Source organism: Dasypus novemcinctus, chromosome X (genome assembly GCF_030445035.2).
Source record: "Dasypus novemcinctus isolate mDasNov1 chromosome X, mDasNov1.1.hap2, whole genome shotgun sequence".
Lineage (NCBI taxonomy): Eukaryota > Metazoa > Chordata > Mammalia > Cingulata > Dasypodidae > Dasypus > Dasypus novemcinctus.
Window position 1 is genome coordinate 178,532,166 of NC_080704.1, and position 17,961 is coordinate 178,550,126.

A 17,961-nucleotide genomic window follows, 5' to 3' on the forward strand; every position below is an offset into this window, starting at 1 on the left:
AATTGGAAAAACTATGAAATTTATTTGGAAGGGTAAGTGTTAGAGGTTTGCAATAATTAATAAGCTGTACCTCAGTTTCCCCTGATATGCATTGGGAAAAAGGTAAACCCCCTCCCCCGTGTGACACTTTCCCACAGGTTAAACAAAGGAACCCCATAGAGACAGGAGTAAAGAGGGATAGAGATCTTCACCATCTGCATATCAGAGGGAGATGGAGATCTTTACCTTCATATCAGAGGGAGATTGAGACAGAAACCTTTACTATTTACAAAGCCTTTAAAACCTTACAGCTCAAAAGAAACGTCTGCTCCTGCAGCATTCCAAGAAGCCATAGACTCCCTCAACCCCCTCCCACTACCTCGCTCAGACCCTCACTCTAACTTTCATTTCCCCACGTAGGAAAGCTCTGTATAAATTCAAGTCCCCCCTTCCAGGAGTGGGCTGAAGTCTCTCTTCAGACCCCCACCAGGCTGGTGGGGGGGCTGAAGTCTATGCTTCAGATCCCCTCCATTGGGAGAGATTCTCAATAAATAAATCCTTTGCTTATGTCTCTGTGTCTCCATGTCCCACTAAGAGCCGTATTTTCTCCAACATAAGGTGCCAAAACCTGGGCCTGGGATCATGTTGAGGCTGGTAGACTAGTGAGGACTCTCCCCTCTGCCACGGCTGAATGCTCATCCAACACCGGACATTGAATCTCGGCTGGGTGAGTTAAGGATTTCTCCACCGGAGGATCCTGCTGTCTCTCTCTCTCTCTCCTTTTCCGTTGTCCAGGACAACACACTGGGGAAACCTAGCGCTAGGCCAGGATCCTCACCATTCCCCAAGGGCCACAGTGGGCAGTAGGCCTGTGTCCTTATGGGAAGAAACCCCTTGGCTCCGGAGATTTCCCACTTCCTTGGAGAGATCTGACTGATTTGGGGACACCTGTCTCACTCAGAATCGCCCCCATTCTAGAGGTCCTTAGTCTCACCCAAGCCACCTAAAAGGGGGAATTCAAGTTTGGCCCCCCAAAATCCATGCTGCTGGGCTGTCTCCTTCATAACCTTAAAACTCTGTACCTGGAAGGAAACATCAGACCTAAAAAACTCATTTTCTATTCAACCTCTGTGTGGCCACAATACCAATTGGACAATGAAAATCAATGCACTTTTAATTCTCAAGTTCTCCAAAACTTAAAAAATTTTATCCAAAGCAGTGGCAGACATGCGAGATTCCTGACGATCAGGCCTTCTCTCATCTTTGTATCCTGTTCTTTTATACCAAAAACCTCTTCAAACGCTTTCTTCTTCCTCCTTTCTGACTCCCAAATCTCCAAAACCCTCAACTTTGATCCAGCTGATCAGACTCCCCTGCACTTCCTCCATATATTCCTTGGACGTCACGTCCACTAACTTCCCCTTTTCCCCCTCTGGTCCTCTCCACCTTCCACCCTAACTCTGTCCCCTCCTCATATAGGCGCTGGAGCTGGAGCTCGCCTCCCCTCCCCACCCCTCCTTGCCATCCATACACAGAAAATCCTTCTTCTAACTCAGATCTCTCCGATCTCACCCCTCCTCTACTGCTGCATGCCTCATCAGCACCCCAATTTACTCCATCTTCCTCCAGTGCCCCCACATCTCCCTGTAAAACTGCTCCCTTCTCCCCACCCACCATCCATTCTCCAGCCCAGCTCCCCACTCTCCAGGCTCCTACCCCAGCTCCTGTCCTCCCTCTCCAGGATGTGGCTGAGGTAGAAAACATTCCCTTCTCTCCCAAATCAAACACCTTCTCAGATCCTATTCCTCTGATCCCTTGCATTTTACCAATACCCAGCTGTCCCTAATAACCTTCCTTAACCTACAATTGCTCCCTCTTACAAGCAAGCTTTCAGCTGACTCCTAAGTCTAAGTATATTCCTAAAAAGCAATAATCTAAAATATATGTGCTAAATATCTATCTAAAGTGTTAAAGTTTAACTGCATTTATCGTGCTCAGATATTCCTAACTGTTGCTGATTACTAGTAAATGTGTTTCCAAAAACAAAGTTGCATTACAAGCAACACTGATTCCAAAAATCTTAAAGGCAGTAAAATAACCATAACAAAGGAGTAAAAATTATGAGTCAAATTAATGAACTTTATGTTTCTGTCTTCATACCGTAACTCTTTTTGTGTTTGTCTGTTTATTCAGTGCCGGCATATGTTTTAATACCTCAGGATGGTAATATTATTTCCTACAAGAGCTCTATTCAAAAGGCCAAAAATTAAACAATTGCTTATATTAATAAATAGGTATAACTGATAAAAATTATAAGTCTTGACTTATAAAATTGCTACAAATCTCATGAAAAATGGTTCTTGCCTAAATTAAAATGAAGTTTATTTTTCTTCACAGAACGAAATGTAAAGTATTGAAAGAAGTGAAAGGTTTGTAAGAGTGCTGACTGAAATTTGATAAGTTTGTTCAAGAAGTATGTTTTGTCCTAAGATAAGATGGCTGGTTTTCATAAAATCACAATGGAAGTATGTAAAACAAAACTTGAATGCAGATGGCAAGTTGTAGAAGGTATTGTGGTAGCACTAAGTAAAAGAATGTGTTCTGTGGAGGCGGAGTTTGTCTTAAAATGAAGTAACTATACTCTAGGCAGTTATAAATGGTTATAAAAAGTTTGTAAAGCATTGTTTAAACTGAAATATTCAAATAACTAATTACAGAAAGTCATCCTCAAACAGAAACTGAATTGATGATTAAAAGCCACCTCAGTCTGCATATAACGATGGTAATAGAGAAAAAATAATTTTAATTCCATTGGAAATCTTAAGTTTTCATAAAGTAATAAAAAAGTAGTCTTTCTGCATTGCTAAAATAAAATACCTGCTAAATAATCATGATAGTTGCATGTTGTAAAAATTTGCTTTAAAACCATTTCCAAAATCATTTTAATAACTTATGTATATAAAGTATATACAATGTGTTTTATTGTTAAAGAAAAAGATAATAATTTTGTCCTAAAATAAAGCAACCGGTTTATCTTAAGACCTTAAATAGGTAAACAATTAGGACAAGCTACAAAGTCCTGACGGTCTATCACATTCATTAATGGTGCTTAGTTAAGTAAAACAAAAACTGTACCCTCTGTTGTAACTGATAAAGTACAATGTTTTCTCATATTATTGGGATACTGAAAACCTTTCATCCCTCATTTAACTCAGATATTAAAAAACCATTATATGTGCTAATCAAAAAAAGTTGTGCATGGAAATGAGAGCCCCCCAGCAGGCTGATTTAAAACAGTAACACAGGCTCAAGCAGTAAAGGGGTGGATCTTAACTTACCCTGTAAATTGGATGTAGCCAGTACCAATATTGGCTTTGGGTAGGGTTTGTGGCAAAGGCAACTTTCTAAATAAATACCACTTAAGTTTTAGTCACAATTGCAAGAAAAACCAAAGTGCAAAACAAGAACAATGAACTGTCTTAAGCTGCCCTCTATGGAAAAGAGAAGTCTGTGAAAAAACATCTGAACGCCTGCCAGCAGTGACAGGTAAGAGTCTATCATGTCCCTGCCCCCTCCTCTAGCATCTCTCTTGGAACTGTTAAGGCAGATGCTCTCATGAAGATCCAGAGCCATACTACTGAAACCCAAAAAGCAGCAGAGTGGCTCCACCGAGAAGGCAAACATCATGGATTCCAGAACCTGTGGTGCCTGGTCCAGCAGTTCCAACTGCCTGTCGCTCCCCAGCAGCTCATGGACATCACCCACGAGTGTCCATCGTGCTCACTCCAATGACTGTGGCAATCACCTCACTGGATGAGACATACTGGCCGAGCACAGACTCCAGCAGCACGATGGCAGGTGGATGACATCGGTCCCTCCCTCTCTCAGAAGGAGCAAGGTATGCTTTCGGTGCTGCAGGCACTGCAAGGAACCTCAAGTAACCTTGCAACTGAATCCTTACAACAGCGGGCTAAGTCTCAATTACAAATTAAAGTGCCAGCTGCTCCAAGCCCAAAAAGGGAAGAAATAATAATTTGGTGTTGCCTGTGCTTCAAACTCTCTAAACTGGGGAAAACGTGGTCATTTTGATCACAGTACTGGTCTGTGCAGCTCTGCTGGTTGGAAATCTTAAATCCATAAAAAATCACTCAAAAACACTGATATGAAACCACAGTTAATAATCTAAAGTCTCCCATTCCAGCTAAAACTCTAAGTGTATAAGCGCATCCAATCATGTAATTTCACTGTCAACCATTAATGCCACTGTTTAATGCGGAATGTATAATCTTCTTATTCCTTCTCCTCAGACTCCTGGAGGCGATAACCTCACAGCCCATCCCAAAATTCCTAATTAATCCCTATCCTTACCACAATTATAACTCTCATTCTCCTCCTATCAGCAGGTCCACACATCTTCATGCAATAACTCAGTTTATCCAGATAGCCTCCCAAGATGTCACCCACGATCATGTATGTGATCTTCCCCTGCTACAGAATTATAGTGCCAGCCACAGTGCCAGAAGCCAAAACATCTCAGCACCAAAAGAAAAACAGTAACTAAATCCCACAATGCCTTCCTGCTCTCCCTCTCCCCCCCCCCCCCAACCATATCAAATAGAGTTGGGAATTTCAGGCCTCCTCTGCCCCAATAACAAATAATAAATAACCCCAAACCCTCACCACTGACCCTAATCCAACAGGATGTACTAGGCACTTGTGCAATCATAAATGAAACTTGTTGTTTTTACATTAACAGAACTGGTCAGATTAAAAAAAATCTTAAAGTCTTAGAAAATACATAGAAATCATTCAGAATACCCAAAAGAATAACTATGGAAATTAGCCATGGCTATCCTCATTGCTTTTTTATTTTTCTTCACCCATAAAATCAATCCTTTTGCCCATTATACCATCATTATTAACAGTACTGCTGCTGCTGCTTTTTGGTCCTTGTCTCTTACAGCTTCTTGTCTGATTCATACAGTCAATAACTCAGGAACACATAAATGGCGTCTTTCTGCTGCGTGAACAACAACATCAAGCCCTGCGGGACCTGAAATCACAGCCCACTGTACAGGATGGAAAGAAAGTTCTTTTCTCTGCCCCTTGACAGCAGGAAGTAGCCAGGCAGAGCCATCGCCCCCAATCCCCTTACCCTCCCATCCTGCCCAGTACCTTACACACCAATACCCAGCTCCCCTGTATATATATACAGAGTTAGGAATGTTAGAGGATTGCAATAATTAACAAGCTGTACCTCAGTTTCCCCTGATATGCACTGGGAAAAAGGTAAACCCCCTCTACCGTGTCTGAGGGCACTTTCCCATAGGTTAAACAAAGGAACCCCATAGAGACAGGAGTAAAGGGAGATAGAGATCTTCACCATCTGCATATTAGAGGGAGATGGAGATCTTTTTCTTTTTCTTTTTCTTTCTTTCTTTTTTAACATTACATTAAAAAAATATGAGGTTCCCACATACCCCCCTCACCCCACTCCTTCCATAACAAACTCCTCCATCATCATGGTACGTTCATTGCACTTGGTAAATACATCTCTGAGAACTGCTGCACCTCATGGTCAATGGTCCACATTATAATTGACACTCTCCCCTAGTCCACCCAGTGAGCCATGGGAGGACACTGGTTGGTGCTGGGTTTAGTGTATACTCAGGGGACCTGAATCTCTGGGCTGCCCACGTGATAGCCAGGCCCTGAGCCTCAACAGACTTGCAGCTCCTACACTCTGGTTTATTGGACTTACTCTGGCCAGCTAACAGGGAGGTGAAGAAGGTCAACCACCACACCAGGGAGCCAAGAGTGCCGACAGCTGCAAGCAGGAGAATTGCATCCATCATCCAAGTGGAATCTAAGCCCCCTCTCGATACAGAGGTGGAACGGACTTAACCATCCCAGGGTCCACAGGATGGAGGAATAGAGTATGGATTAGAGTGGACTGACTGATACTCTGTTCTGGAACTAATATGATTAGTAATGGAAGTAAATGTAGCATTGAGATGGAGATGGAGATCTTTACTACCTCTACCTGCATATCAGAGGGAGACAGAGACAGAAACTTTCGCTATTTACAAACCCTTTAAAACCTTACAGATCAAGAGAAACGTCTGCTCCTGCAGCATTCCAAGAAGCCATAGACTCCCCCAAACCCCTCCCACTACCTCACTCAGACCCTCAACCCCCCCCCCCACTAACCATCATTTTCCCACCTAGGAAAGCTCTGATAAATTCAAGTCCCCCCTTCCAGGAGTGGGCTGAAGTCTCTCTTCAGACCCCCATCATGCTGGTGGGGGGAATGAGGTCTCTTCTTCAGACCCCCTACATTGGGAGAGCTTCCCAATAAATAAATTCTTTGTTTATGGTCAATCAGTCTCCGTGTCCCAGTAAGAGTCATATTTTCTCCAACAGTAAGATGTCCCAAATAGCCAAAGACATATTGGGAAAAAAAATGAAATTGGAGGAATCACGCTACCTGACTTTAAAACATACTACAAACCTACAGTGGTCAAAACTGCATGGTATTGGCACAAGGATAGACATACTGACCAATGGAACCAAATCAAGAATTCTGATATAAATCCCACATATACAGTCATCTGATATTCAACAAGGCCCCAAGCCCACTGAGCTGGGAGAATGGCCTCTTCAACAAATGGTGCTTGGAGAACAGGATATCCATATCCAAAAGAATGAGAGATTACCATCTCACACACACACAAAAATCAACTCAAGATAGATCAAAGGGAAGCAGACGTGGCTCAACTGATAGAGTATCCACCTACGATATGGGAGGGTCCAGGGTCCTGACTCATGTGGCAAGCTGGTCCATGAGCAGAGCTGCCATGCCAAGGAGTGCCATGCCATGTGCAAGGAGTGTGTCCTGCAAAGAGAGCCACTGTGCATGAAAAAAGTGCAGCCCGCCCAGGAGTGGCACCGCACACATGGAGAGCTGACGCAGCAAGATGATGCAACAAAAAGGAGACACAGTTCCTGGTGCCAGTGAGGGTGCAAGCAGGCACAGAAAAACACACAGCAGATGGACATAGAAAGCAGACAGTGATTTAAAAAAAAAAGATCAAAATATAAGAGCCAAGACCATAAAGACCTTGGAAGATAATGTAGCAAAACATCTACAGGACCTTGTAATAGGAAATGATTTCATGAACTTCACACCCAAATCACGAGCAGTGAAAGAAAAAATAGACAAACGGGATCTCCTCAAAATTTAAAAATTTTGCCCCTCAAAGGAATTTGTCAAGAAAGTGAAAAGGTAGCCTACCCAATGGGAGAAAATATTTAGTAACCATCTATCCAAAAGGGATCTAATATCTGGCATGTATAAAGAAATCCTACCCCTCAAAAATAAAAAGACAAACAACCCATTTAAAAAATGGGCAAGTGATTTGAATAGACACTTCTCCAAAAAAGAAATGCAAATGCTAAAAAACACATGAAAAGATGCTCAACATCACTAGCTATTAGGGAAATATAAAACAAAACTACAATGAGGAAACGGACTTGGCCCAGTGGTTAGGGCTTCCATCTACCACATGGGAGGTCTGCGATTCAAACCCCGGGCCTACTTGACCCGTGTGGATCTGGCCCATGCGCAGTGCTGATGTGTGCAAGGAGTGCCCTGCCACGCAGGGGTGTCCCCCGCATAGGGGAGCCCCACGTGCAAGGAGTGCGCTCGTAAGGAGAGCTGCCCAGCGCGAAAGAAAGTGCAGCCTGCCCAGGAATGGCGCCGCCACACTTCCCATGCCGCTGACAACAACAGAAGTGGACAAAGAAACAAGACGCAACAAATACACACAGAGAACAGACAACCGGGGGGCGGGGAGGGGGGAATTAAATAAATAAATAAATCTTTAAAAAAAAAAAAAAACTACAATGAGATACCATCTTACACCTATTAGACTGGCAGCTGCGGTCACCCCTTGGGCTGAAGTGTGGTTTGCTGGCCTGGCGGGGGAGCAGCCGCGGCAGGCCAAGCCGCTGCCCCCATAATAGGGTGGCTGGTCGGACTCACCGCCACCCCTGAAGGGAGCTCGGCATGGGCGCAGAGTGCCCTCGGGTCTCCCCTTCTCGGCAGCCATGCTTCCGCGGCCGCCCCTCCTCCCGGATGGCGCCACACGATGCCTTGTGGGACAGCACCCTTCTTCTTCTTTCTCCCTGCGCAGGCGCAGGGCGGAAAATTCCAGTCTGCCCTTTTCCCCTCCCCCGACAGCAGCAACAGCCAGGCGTGGGCGGAAAAATCCAGTCTGCCCTCTACCCCAGCAACAGCAGCCACCAATCACTAAACCCTGCCCCTTCCCCCAGCAACAGCAACAGCCAATCCCTAATCACCACCCCTCCCCCGTCCAGTACCGCCCACTGACCTTTCTCCAGCAACCAATCAGAACAGCGCATGGCTTCGACCAATCAGCCCTCCCCAGCCCCTATAAAACTGTTGCCTCTCCCTCAATAAAGTGGACTTGTGTGTTTACCTTGTCTCCGCGGTAGTTTTTCTGCCGTGCGCCCTCCAGTCCTGAGAGCCCCCGACAAGGGCCTGGCCTCCCTTGTCCCCAGTTCGTCGCCTGCTTCTCCGGGCGACCCCTTCGTCGCCGGCTTCGCCGGGCGACCCCGTCAGCCGAACCACGCAACCCCTGTGAGACCGATCCCTCGTCTGCTGCCGGACCGACCCCTCGTCCCAAGTGGGACCGACCCCTCGTCCCAAGCGGGACCAACCCCTCGTCCAAAGCTGGACCGACCCCTCGTCCGCAGCCAGACCCCACCTCTACCAACCGAGCAAGCCATCGCAGGCAGCTATTTTTTTTCCTCCCCCCCTCCCCCTGCCCTGCTATTTTTGCTGTCTGTGTCCATCCATTGTGTGATCTTCTGTGTGTATTTCTCTTTTTGTCTTCTCTTCTCATTTTTTCTCCTCTAGGATTCGCCGTTTGTCCTGGGGACCTCTGATGAGAGAAGTTCCCTGTCACCTGTGCCACCTCAGTTCCTGGTTTCTGCTGCACTTCACATTGACTCTCCCCTTTGTCTCTCTTTTGTTGTGTCATCATCTTGCTGTGTGACTCACTTGTGCGGGCACTGGCTCATCACATGGGCACTCAGCTCACCATGCGGGCACTCGCACAGGCACTCAGCTCACTGAGTGGGCACTCAGCTCACCACATGGGCACTTGGCTCACCATGCAGGCATTCACATGGGCACTTCACTCACCACATGGGCACCCATGCAGGCACTCAGCTCACTGTGCAGGCACACTTTCTCTTTTTCTTCTTTACTAGGATCGAACCTGGGTCTTCCCATATGGTAGGCGGAGGCCCTATCACTTAAGCCATATCCACTTCCCAGACTGGCAGCTATTAAAAAAAACAGAGTACAACAAGTGTTGAAGAGGATGTAGAGGAATGGGAACCATCATCCATTGCTGGTGGGAATGTAGAATTGTGCAGCCATTGTGGAAGACAGTTTGGTGGTTCCTCAGAAAACTAACTATAGACTTGCCATATGATCCAGCAATTCTACTGCTGGGTATGTACCCAGAAGAATTGAAAGAAAGGACATCAACGAATATATATATATACCAGTGTTCATGGCAGCATTATTCACTATTGCCAAAAGTCGGAATCAACCCAAATGCCCATCAACTGATGAATGGATAAACAAAATATGGTGTATACATACAATGGCATATTACTCAGTTGTAAGAAGGAATACAGTACTAACACATGGGACAACATGGATGAACCGTGAGGACATTATGTTGAGTAAAGCAAGCCAGACGTTGAAGGACAAATATTATATGACCTCACTGATATAAATTAAGCAAACTGAGCAGACTCACAGACCTAGAGTCTGGAACATAGGTTTACAAGAAATAGAAAGGGAGAAGAAGGTTGTGAGCCAACACCCATACAGGCAAAATCCAAGACAATGTGGAAGTGTGTAGTTGTGCAGTGAAGGGACATGACAGGCGTATATTGATAATATTGGGTTGGGTGGTGAAGGTTTGACAGAGGTAGTGTGGGGAAGGTGGGTTAGATGGTCCATGGAACTTGGGGGAGGGTTGGGGAAAGGAGCAGGTGAAGACAGGATTGGTGGGTACGTGGTTGAAATTACAAAGTGGAGAATGCTCATTTGGCAATATGACAAGGAAAGGTTACTGATTTAGGGTGTTGAATGGGGGGTATTCGGGTCAGAGCACAGCTGGGGCAGGCTTCTAGGGAGCGTGTGAGTGCTCATCTTGTCATAGCGTGTTATAGCAGTAAAAGGAGACCCATATAATGAGTGGGAAGGTGTTGGACTCCCACCCTAGGGAGACCTGCTATGTTCTCAAACAGAGAAATGGGAGTCACCTAATAGGGGAGGACAGACTAGTGTGTCAAGCCCTCAGTGAAGATGCAAGTAACTATGAATCTTGTCCTTCTAGGGGTGAAGCCCGGTGGTTGCCATGGGTCTGAAGGGGAGGAGGAGGGAATAAAATAGATGAAATCCATGCTTAGTTGCAATGCTCCAAAATGTGTTTATCAATTGCAATGAATGTACCACCCTGATGGAAGATGTTGCTAATGTGAGGACATGTGGGAGGTGTGGGGAGCAGGGTATATGGGAATCCACTATATATTTTCTGTATCATTTATGTAATTGAAGTATCTTTTAAAAAATAAAAAAGTGATAAAAAGAAGACATTGAATAAGCAAAAAGAAGAACTTGAAAGCATACATAGAGACTCTCGCAGCGCCCGCACTTCCGGGTCCGCCATTTTGTTGCCTCCATTTCTCCACGAGGGGGGGTTAAAGGCCCCCAAAATATGCATATGTGAAAAGGCCAAAAAGTAACCGTCACAGACAGGGACTCTTAGCTAGAGAAGGAAACGGGACCAAACTGGCGGGCTCGGCGAAAGCGCAGCCGGCAGCGTTCCGGACGAGGAGCTTCCTGAAAACTTTTGTTCCTATGCATAAAGATGTCTTTGGTGGACTTGGGGAAGAGGTTACTAGAAGCAGCAAGAAAAGGCCAAGATGATGAAGTAAGAACATTGATGGCAAATGGCGCCCCATTTACCACAGACTGGCTTGGAACATCACCCCTCCACCTTGCAGCCCAGTATGGTCATTATTCCACAGCAGAAGTGCTCCTTCGAGCAGGAGTTAGCAGGGATGCCCGGACCAAAGTGGACAGGACCCCCTTGCACATGGCTGCAGCTGATGGACACGCACACATCGTGGAACTCCTTGTTAGGAATGGTGCAGATGTGAATGCCAAAGACATGCTGAAGATGACAGCTTTGCATTGGGCCACAGAGCACCACCATCGAGATGCTGTAGAGCTACTTATTAAGTATGGAGCTGATGTCCATGCTTTCAGCAAATTTGATAAATCTGCCTTTGACATAGCCCTGGAGAAGAACAATGCTGAGATTCTGGTCATCCTCCAGGAAGCAATGCAGAATCAGGTGAATGCTAATCCCGAGAGAACCAATCCTGTGACTAACTCTGTGAGTATGGCTGCTCCATTTATCTTCACATCTGGAGAAGTTGTCAACCTTGCTAGCCTTGTTTCTTCAGCCAACACCAAAACAACCTCAGGTGACCCCCATGCCTCAACAGTACAGTTCTCAAATTATACCACCTCAGTGCTGGCCACCCTTGCAGCTCTTGCTGAGGCATCAGCCCCCCTCTCCAACTCACACAGAGCCACAGCCAATTCAGAGGAAATCATAGAGGGAAATTCTGTTGATCCCTCAGTCCAGCAAATGATGGGGAGTGGAGGCCAGAGAGTCATTACCATAGTGACTGATGGAGTCCCTCTGGGTAATCTTCAAACTGCAATCCCTACTGGAGGCATTGGCCAGCCATTTATTGTAACAATGCAAGATGGACAGCAAGTTCTAACTGTACCTGCTGGTCAGGTTGCAGAGGAGACCGTAATTGAAGAGGAGGAAGAAGACGAAGAAAAGTTGCCACTGACTAAGAAACCAAGGATAGAAGAGATAATAAACAGTGTGGAGGAAAGGAAGGAAGGCAGTGAAAGAGAGCTGCTACAGCAGCAGCTCCAGGAGGCCAATCGAAGAGCCCAGGAATACCGACACCAGCTTCTAAAGAAAGAGCAGGAGGCAGAACAGTACCGCCTCAAATTGGAAGCCATGGCCCGGCAACAACCCAATGGAGTTGATATTACCATGGTTGAAGAGGTGGCTGAGGAGGCATCAGGAACCAAATCAAACCCAGGACCTTCCATGTGGGAGATGGGCGCTCAACTGCTTGAGCTACATCTGTTCCCCAAGTCATTTTTGATGACAGAGTCTCTGAGATAGGGGAGATCATTAGAGGAGAGGAGTCTGGAGTAGGGAGGGAGAGAAGAAAATGTCTGGAAAAGGGTAGGTATCAGAAAGGTATTTATTTCTATATTTTTGGAATAGGCCTTTTAGCATCCCAGAGAAAAGAAATAGATCTCATCTCCAATTTTATTGCATGGAGAGAATAGTAGGTCAGGTTACCTTGAAGTTGTTACAAGTTAAATATTAAATGTATTAATAGCAATACAGTTTTATGATTTTGCATATCTTTCTGTATCAGCGATGGAAGTTGGAAAAGGTGGCTTAGATCTTCTGGGTTAGTGGATTCCAACTGGTTTATTGGCAAGGTGTGAATTACAGAGAATCAAATAACAGTTCACATTCCCCAGACAAGTGGTGCAGAGTTAGTACTTTAGCAGGAGAAATTTTGAGCCTACGATGGTTGCTTTAAATAAAGCTGCTTTAACAATATCAGTATTAATGTCAGGAATTTTAAGACTACATTTGCATTTTGGTTTTAAGCTCCCTCCCCACCAGAAAACGAGGAAGAAGTAAATCTTGTATTTTTGTTCCTAGCTTCAGAGAAATTCATTTTAAAAGTGCATTTCCCCCCCATCACTACCTCTGTTCGGCCTTTTAATTGTCTAGCCAGTGTTGGGGTTTCAAATTGAAATATGGGAGAACTCTACTTTAGGTCTTCTGTGTTTCTGAGCCCAGTGCCTTAAAAGATGTTCTTTTTCTCTGTCACATCTGTGTTTAGTTTTTATTTTGTTTTGTTGTTTTTAGGTTTTTTTTTTAGAAGGTACCAGGGATTGAACCTGGGACCTTCTCATACGTGCAAAACAGACGCTCAACCACTGAGCCACACCCACTCCACTGTGTTTAGATATTTTTGGTTTTGCCTTTCTCCCTTCTTCAATCTAACCATTGCATTAATCAATTTTTTGTGTGTCTACTCAGTAGCATTAGGTATCTATGACAGACAAAATGACCTTCTTTATATTGACGTTTAAAAAAATGAATTTACTAGAGGGCTTTCTAGTTGAATTTAGGTATTGTGTGACCAGGGCATTTTTTAATACCTCTTTATTGGTTTCTGTTAGTGTGTACTTTTAGAAACATATATGGATTTTCCTACTTTAGTCTTTGGGGTTCAGCTCTAGATATTTTTATTTCGTTAAACACATTAGGAAGATTTCTTAAGTTTCACTGAAAATGTGCCAATATAGGGTGTGGAGGAAGAAAAAGCATTCATTGCTTCGACCCTCTTTGAGAGATGTGTCTGTTGGAGAGTGCTCTAATAAGCAGTAATGAGAAAGCTGAGGAGTGAGGCCCCAGGGAGAGCCAGTACAGGTCTTTAAAGGGATTTGTTTAGCATATAGTGTGATGACACTATGTATGCTAGAAGATTCAGAGCACTGAGGTAGAGATGGAATTTCCCCTCCACAGGGCAAGCCTCCTTTTATTCCTGTGGCAGCTATTTTGACTGGCACTTGTAAATCTTACACCTCTGAACAGGAAAGAAACCCCAGATAAATGGCCATGGCAAAAAGAACAGACATTCTATACATCTACTTTCCTAGTTCAGAAATATCATTTTGGGGAGAAAGCTTGTTTGGCTCTCTCTTAACATTAATGGGGCCTCCAGAGCCAGGAGATTGGGGCCTAAAGTGAATTCTTCTCAGAAGTGGGAAGCATTTTTAATCCCAATTTATTGGAGAATGACCCCCTATTCTCTACTCCTGTGGGGCAGACCCATACCTGTAGGACCAGAAAAGGAGTTAGAATGGAATACAAGCCAGGACCATCTATATGCTGCTGTAGGCTGTTATCTCTCTCCATTTTATGTGACGAATATATCCCCTTGCTGAAATTGCACTTTTTCTTATGCCAATTTAGTTAACAAGAGACCAGGAGCACAAAGGATGTGAATTAGTATCAAGTAGCTTGAACCTCTAATGCTGCCTTTTTCTGAGCCTCAGTATTACGGGATAGGGTGACATTCTTAGATTCTACAGTAGCAATTTGGCTTGTTAATGGCAGGAAATTATGATTCCCTATCTCTCTCCTCCCCTTTCCCCCCAACAACTTCTGCTTCCCCAACCCCATTGTTCTTATCTCTTGAGTCTTTTCCAGGCACTGGAACTTAATTAATAGGTCATTTCTAATCAGTGGGCCTTGTCTTTTCCCTGTCTACTCCTCTCCTTCCCCTCCACATATTATTTGTTTATTCTGAAGTGGTTTGTTTCAGAGAATTAATCTAGGTCACACCCTATACCCTGTGCTTCCCTGTCTGTTTCAGGCCTCTTGCTCTATCAGCAATAATGATAGCAACTCCCTTCCCTGGCTTTGCCCTGTATACTCTCCTCCAAGGCCATTTGTGAAAGTTGGGGTGAGGGGAATGCCTATATTCTTCACAGTTGCCCTGTTTTCAGGTTGTCTGACAGCTTTATGTACAGTATGTTTTTAGGAAAACTTAAATATACTTTTTTAAAATTTAGGATTGTAATGAAATAGAGTTTGACTCTGATGAGAAGTTTTGTATGTATGTATGAGTATTTGTGTGTATATACTTATACAGATCTATATTATATATACAGTTTTTGTACTATCATTTAAAATAAAGGTGTTTCTTAATAAAATGTAAAAAAAAAAAAGAAAGCATACATAGAAAAATAGCAGATCTTATGGCAATGAAAGGCACAATAAATGAATTAAAAATACATTGGATGGGAAGTGGCCATGGCTCAAGCAATTGAGCTCCCGTTTACCATAAGGAGGACCTGGGTTTGATCCCTAGGACCTACTGGTAAAAAAAGAAGAAAGGTTTCCCTGAACTGCATGGTGAGATGCAGGCCCCACATGGCGCAGAGAAGCACAGGCTCCTGTGTGGTGAAGCAACACACCGAAAAGACGATGACACAACCACCAGAAAAATATATATACTGGAATCATATAATAGCAGATTTGAGGAGGAGGAAGAAAGGATTGGTGAGCTGAAGAAATGGTCTCTGAAAGTGAATATACAAAAGAACAGATGAAGAAAAGAATTTTAAAAATTGAACAAGGTCTCAGGGAACAAAACGACAGTGAGCAATGTGAAAACATACGTATCAGGGGTGTCCCAGAAGGAAAAGAGAAGGGAAAAGAGTCAGAAGGAATATTTGAAGAAATAATGGTAGAAAATTTCCCAACTCTATTGAAAGACATTGATAGCTGTGTCCAGGAAGCACAACATACTCCCGTCCAAATAAATCTGAATAGACAAACTCCAAAACACATACTAATCAGAATGTCAAATGCCAAAGATGAAGAGAGAATTCTAAGAGCAGCAAAAGAAAAGAAAATCATAAAATATAAAGGATACCCAATAAATTAAGTGCTGATTTCCCACCAGAAACCATGGAGGCAAAAAGACAGTGGTATGATATATTTAAGATACTGCAAGAGAAAAACTTTAAGACCAGAATCTTATATCTGGCAAGATTGTCTTTCAAAAATGAGGGCGAGTTTAGAATATTCACAGATAAACAGAAACAACGAGTTTGTAACCAAGAGACAGGCTTTGCAGGAAATACTAAAGGATGAGCTACAGTCTGAAAAGTAAAGACAGGAGAGAGGGGCCTGGAAGAGAGTCTACAAATGAAGATTATATCAATAAAAGTAACTAAAGGTGTCAAAAGAATGGTGGAAATAAAATATGACAGATAAAACCCAAATATTTAGGAATAAACTTAACCAATGTTGTAAAGCATTTATATTCAGGAAACTACCACTCATTGTTAAAAGAAATTTTAAAAGACCTAAATAATTGGAAGAATGATGGAAACAGGATTTCATGGTCTCAGGAAGAGGTGTGCTGTTCCCATAACTACACTTGTAGCATAAGGAATGCAGCGGTTGACTGCTTGCTGGCTATCAGGATGATGTCATAGGCAGAGATAAAAATAAGCACGTACACTTTGTAGTTAAATAGAACACTTAGACTTTGTACCTTAAGATAGGATTTTTTGAGTTCCTTAGATTATGAGTAATGTAATAGTTACCTGCATGTTGCTGCTTGTTCTCATGTAGACTGGGGTATATATAGAGCCCCTTGTAAACAATAAAGTTGTCTGATGAGTCTCTACACACAGATCCCCTGATCCCTTCTCTCTTTGACTTCATTTCCGATATCCTTCAGGCCATAGTCTCCAACAGAAGAACATTCCACGCTCATGGATTGAAAGACTAAATATCATTAAGATGTCACTTCTACTCAAATTGATATACAGATGCAATGCAATCCCAATAAAAATCCCACCAGCATTTATGTAATAAAGAAAAAACATGATTATCAAATTTATTTGGAAGGGTAAGAGGTCTTGAATAACCAGCAACATCTTCAAAAGGAAAAGCAAAGTTGGAGCACTCTCATTTCTGGATTTTAAATCCTATTACCTAACTACAGTGGTAAAAAACAGCATGGTACTGGCATAAAGACAGACACATAGACCAATGGAACTGAACTAATGGTTCAGAAACGCCCTCACATCTATGGTCAAGAGATTTTGATTGTTTATTTTTGTTTGTTTTTCAAGTGATTTTTAACCAGCATGTCAAACACACCCAGCTGGGACAGAACAGTCCATTCAACAAATGGTGCTGAAAGAACTGGATATCCACAGCTAAAAGAAGAAAAGAGGACCCCTATCTCACACCTTATATAAAAATTAACTCAAAATGGATCAAAAAGCTAAATACAAAAGCAAGAACCATAAAGCTTCTACAAAAAAAATGTAGGAAACCATCTTCAAGACCTGGTAGTAGGTTGTGGATTCTTAAAGGAGATAAGAGGAGGACTGAGATAGACTACTGATACTTAATGTATGTAGAAGTTTTAATTAACTTTATTGTAAAAATGTGGAAATGTACAGAGTTGATAATACATTATAGTGAGAATAACAGCTGGTTTTTTAAATGGGACTGTGGCTGAAAATGGAAGTTGAAGGAGGCAAATACCAAATGACAGAAAGCTAGAGAATAATCCAGGGACTGAATAGCACAGTAAACCCAGAGGTGGATCAGAATTGTAGTTGATGGTACAGATGCAAGACTGTCCTTTGTGAATTAGAGCAGATGTACATCACTACTGCAGGTGGTAGGAATGTGAAGAAGCAGGGGAAGAATCCAGAAGGAGCAGGTCCATGTGTTAAGGGAGGAATGGCTAAAAAATTTAAGGAAATTTTACTAATCATTAAATTTTAAAAATATTTAAATATATAGTTATTTATTTTGACAGTCTGGAATAATAACTGTATTAGGAACTTATCCAGTTTCTTTAGCTGGGACTCATATAATACTGTCTTATGAGAGGTTTCTTTTTTGTTTTTTCGATTTTGAATATATTTTTATGACAGAAGTTATAAACTTACAAAACAATCATGCACATGTGCAGAATTCCCAAACAACACCTCTCTATCAACACACCACACCGTGGTGAAATATTTGTTACAGATTAAGAGATAATATCATCAGATTATTACCAGGTCCACAGTGTACATACACCCCCATTATCAACACAATACATCTTTGGCATAGATGCATGAATATTACATGGGAGGTCCGCAGATCAAACCCTGGGACTCCTTGACCCGTGTGGAGCTGGCCCATGCGCAGTGCTGATGTGCGCAAG

The 17,961-nt window shown here is 43.1% G+C and overlaps 1 protein-coding gene across 1 annotated transcript; it reads left to right on the forward strand.

Annotated features, from left to right (window-relative positions):
* Window positions 1-10,741: 10,741 nt before the first annotated feature.
* On the forward strand, window positions 10,742-12,419 carry LOC101411804 (GA-binding protein subunit beta-2-like). Its single transcript, XM_023585345.3, has 2 exons — window positions 10,742-11,577; window positions 11,692-12,419. Exons 1-2 carry the CDS (start codon window positions 10,956-10,958, stop codon window positions 12,303-12,305), a joined length of 1,236 nt encoding a protein of 411 aa, XP_023441113.2. The 5' UTR covers window positions 10,742-10,955; the 3' UTR covers window positions 12,306-12,419.
* The last annotated feature ends 5,542 nt before the right edge of the window (window positions 12,420-17,961 follow it).

What these genes read in the sequence shown, in the direction of transcription:
- LOC101411804 (XM_023585345.3), top strand. Translation starts at nt 10,956, where the DNA reads ATGTCTTTGGTGGACTTGGGGAAGAGGTTACTAGAAGCAGCAAGAAAA. An exon ending in CAACACCAAAACAACCTCAG is followed by an intron (nt 11,578 to 11,691) that starts GTGACCCCCATG and finishes ACAGAGCCACAG; the next exon opens with CCAATTCAGAGGAAATCATA.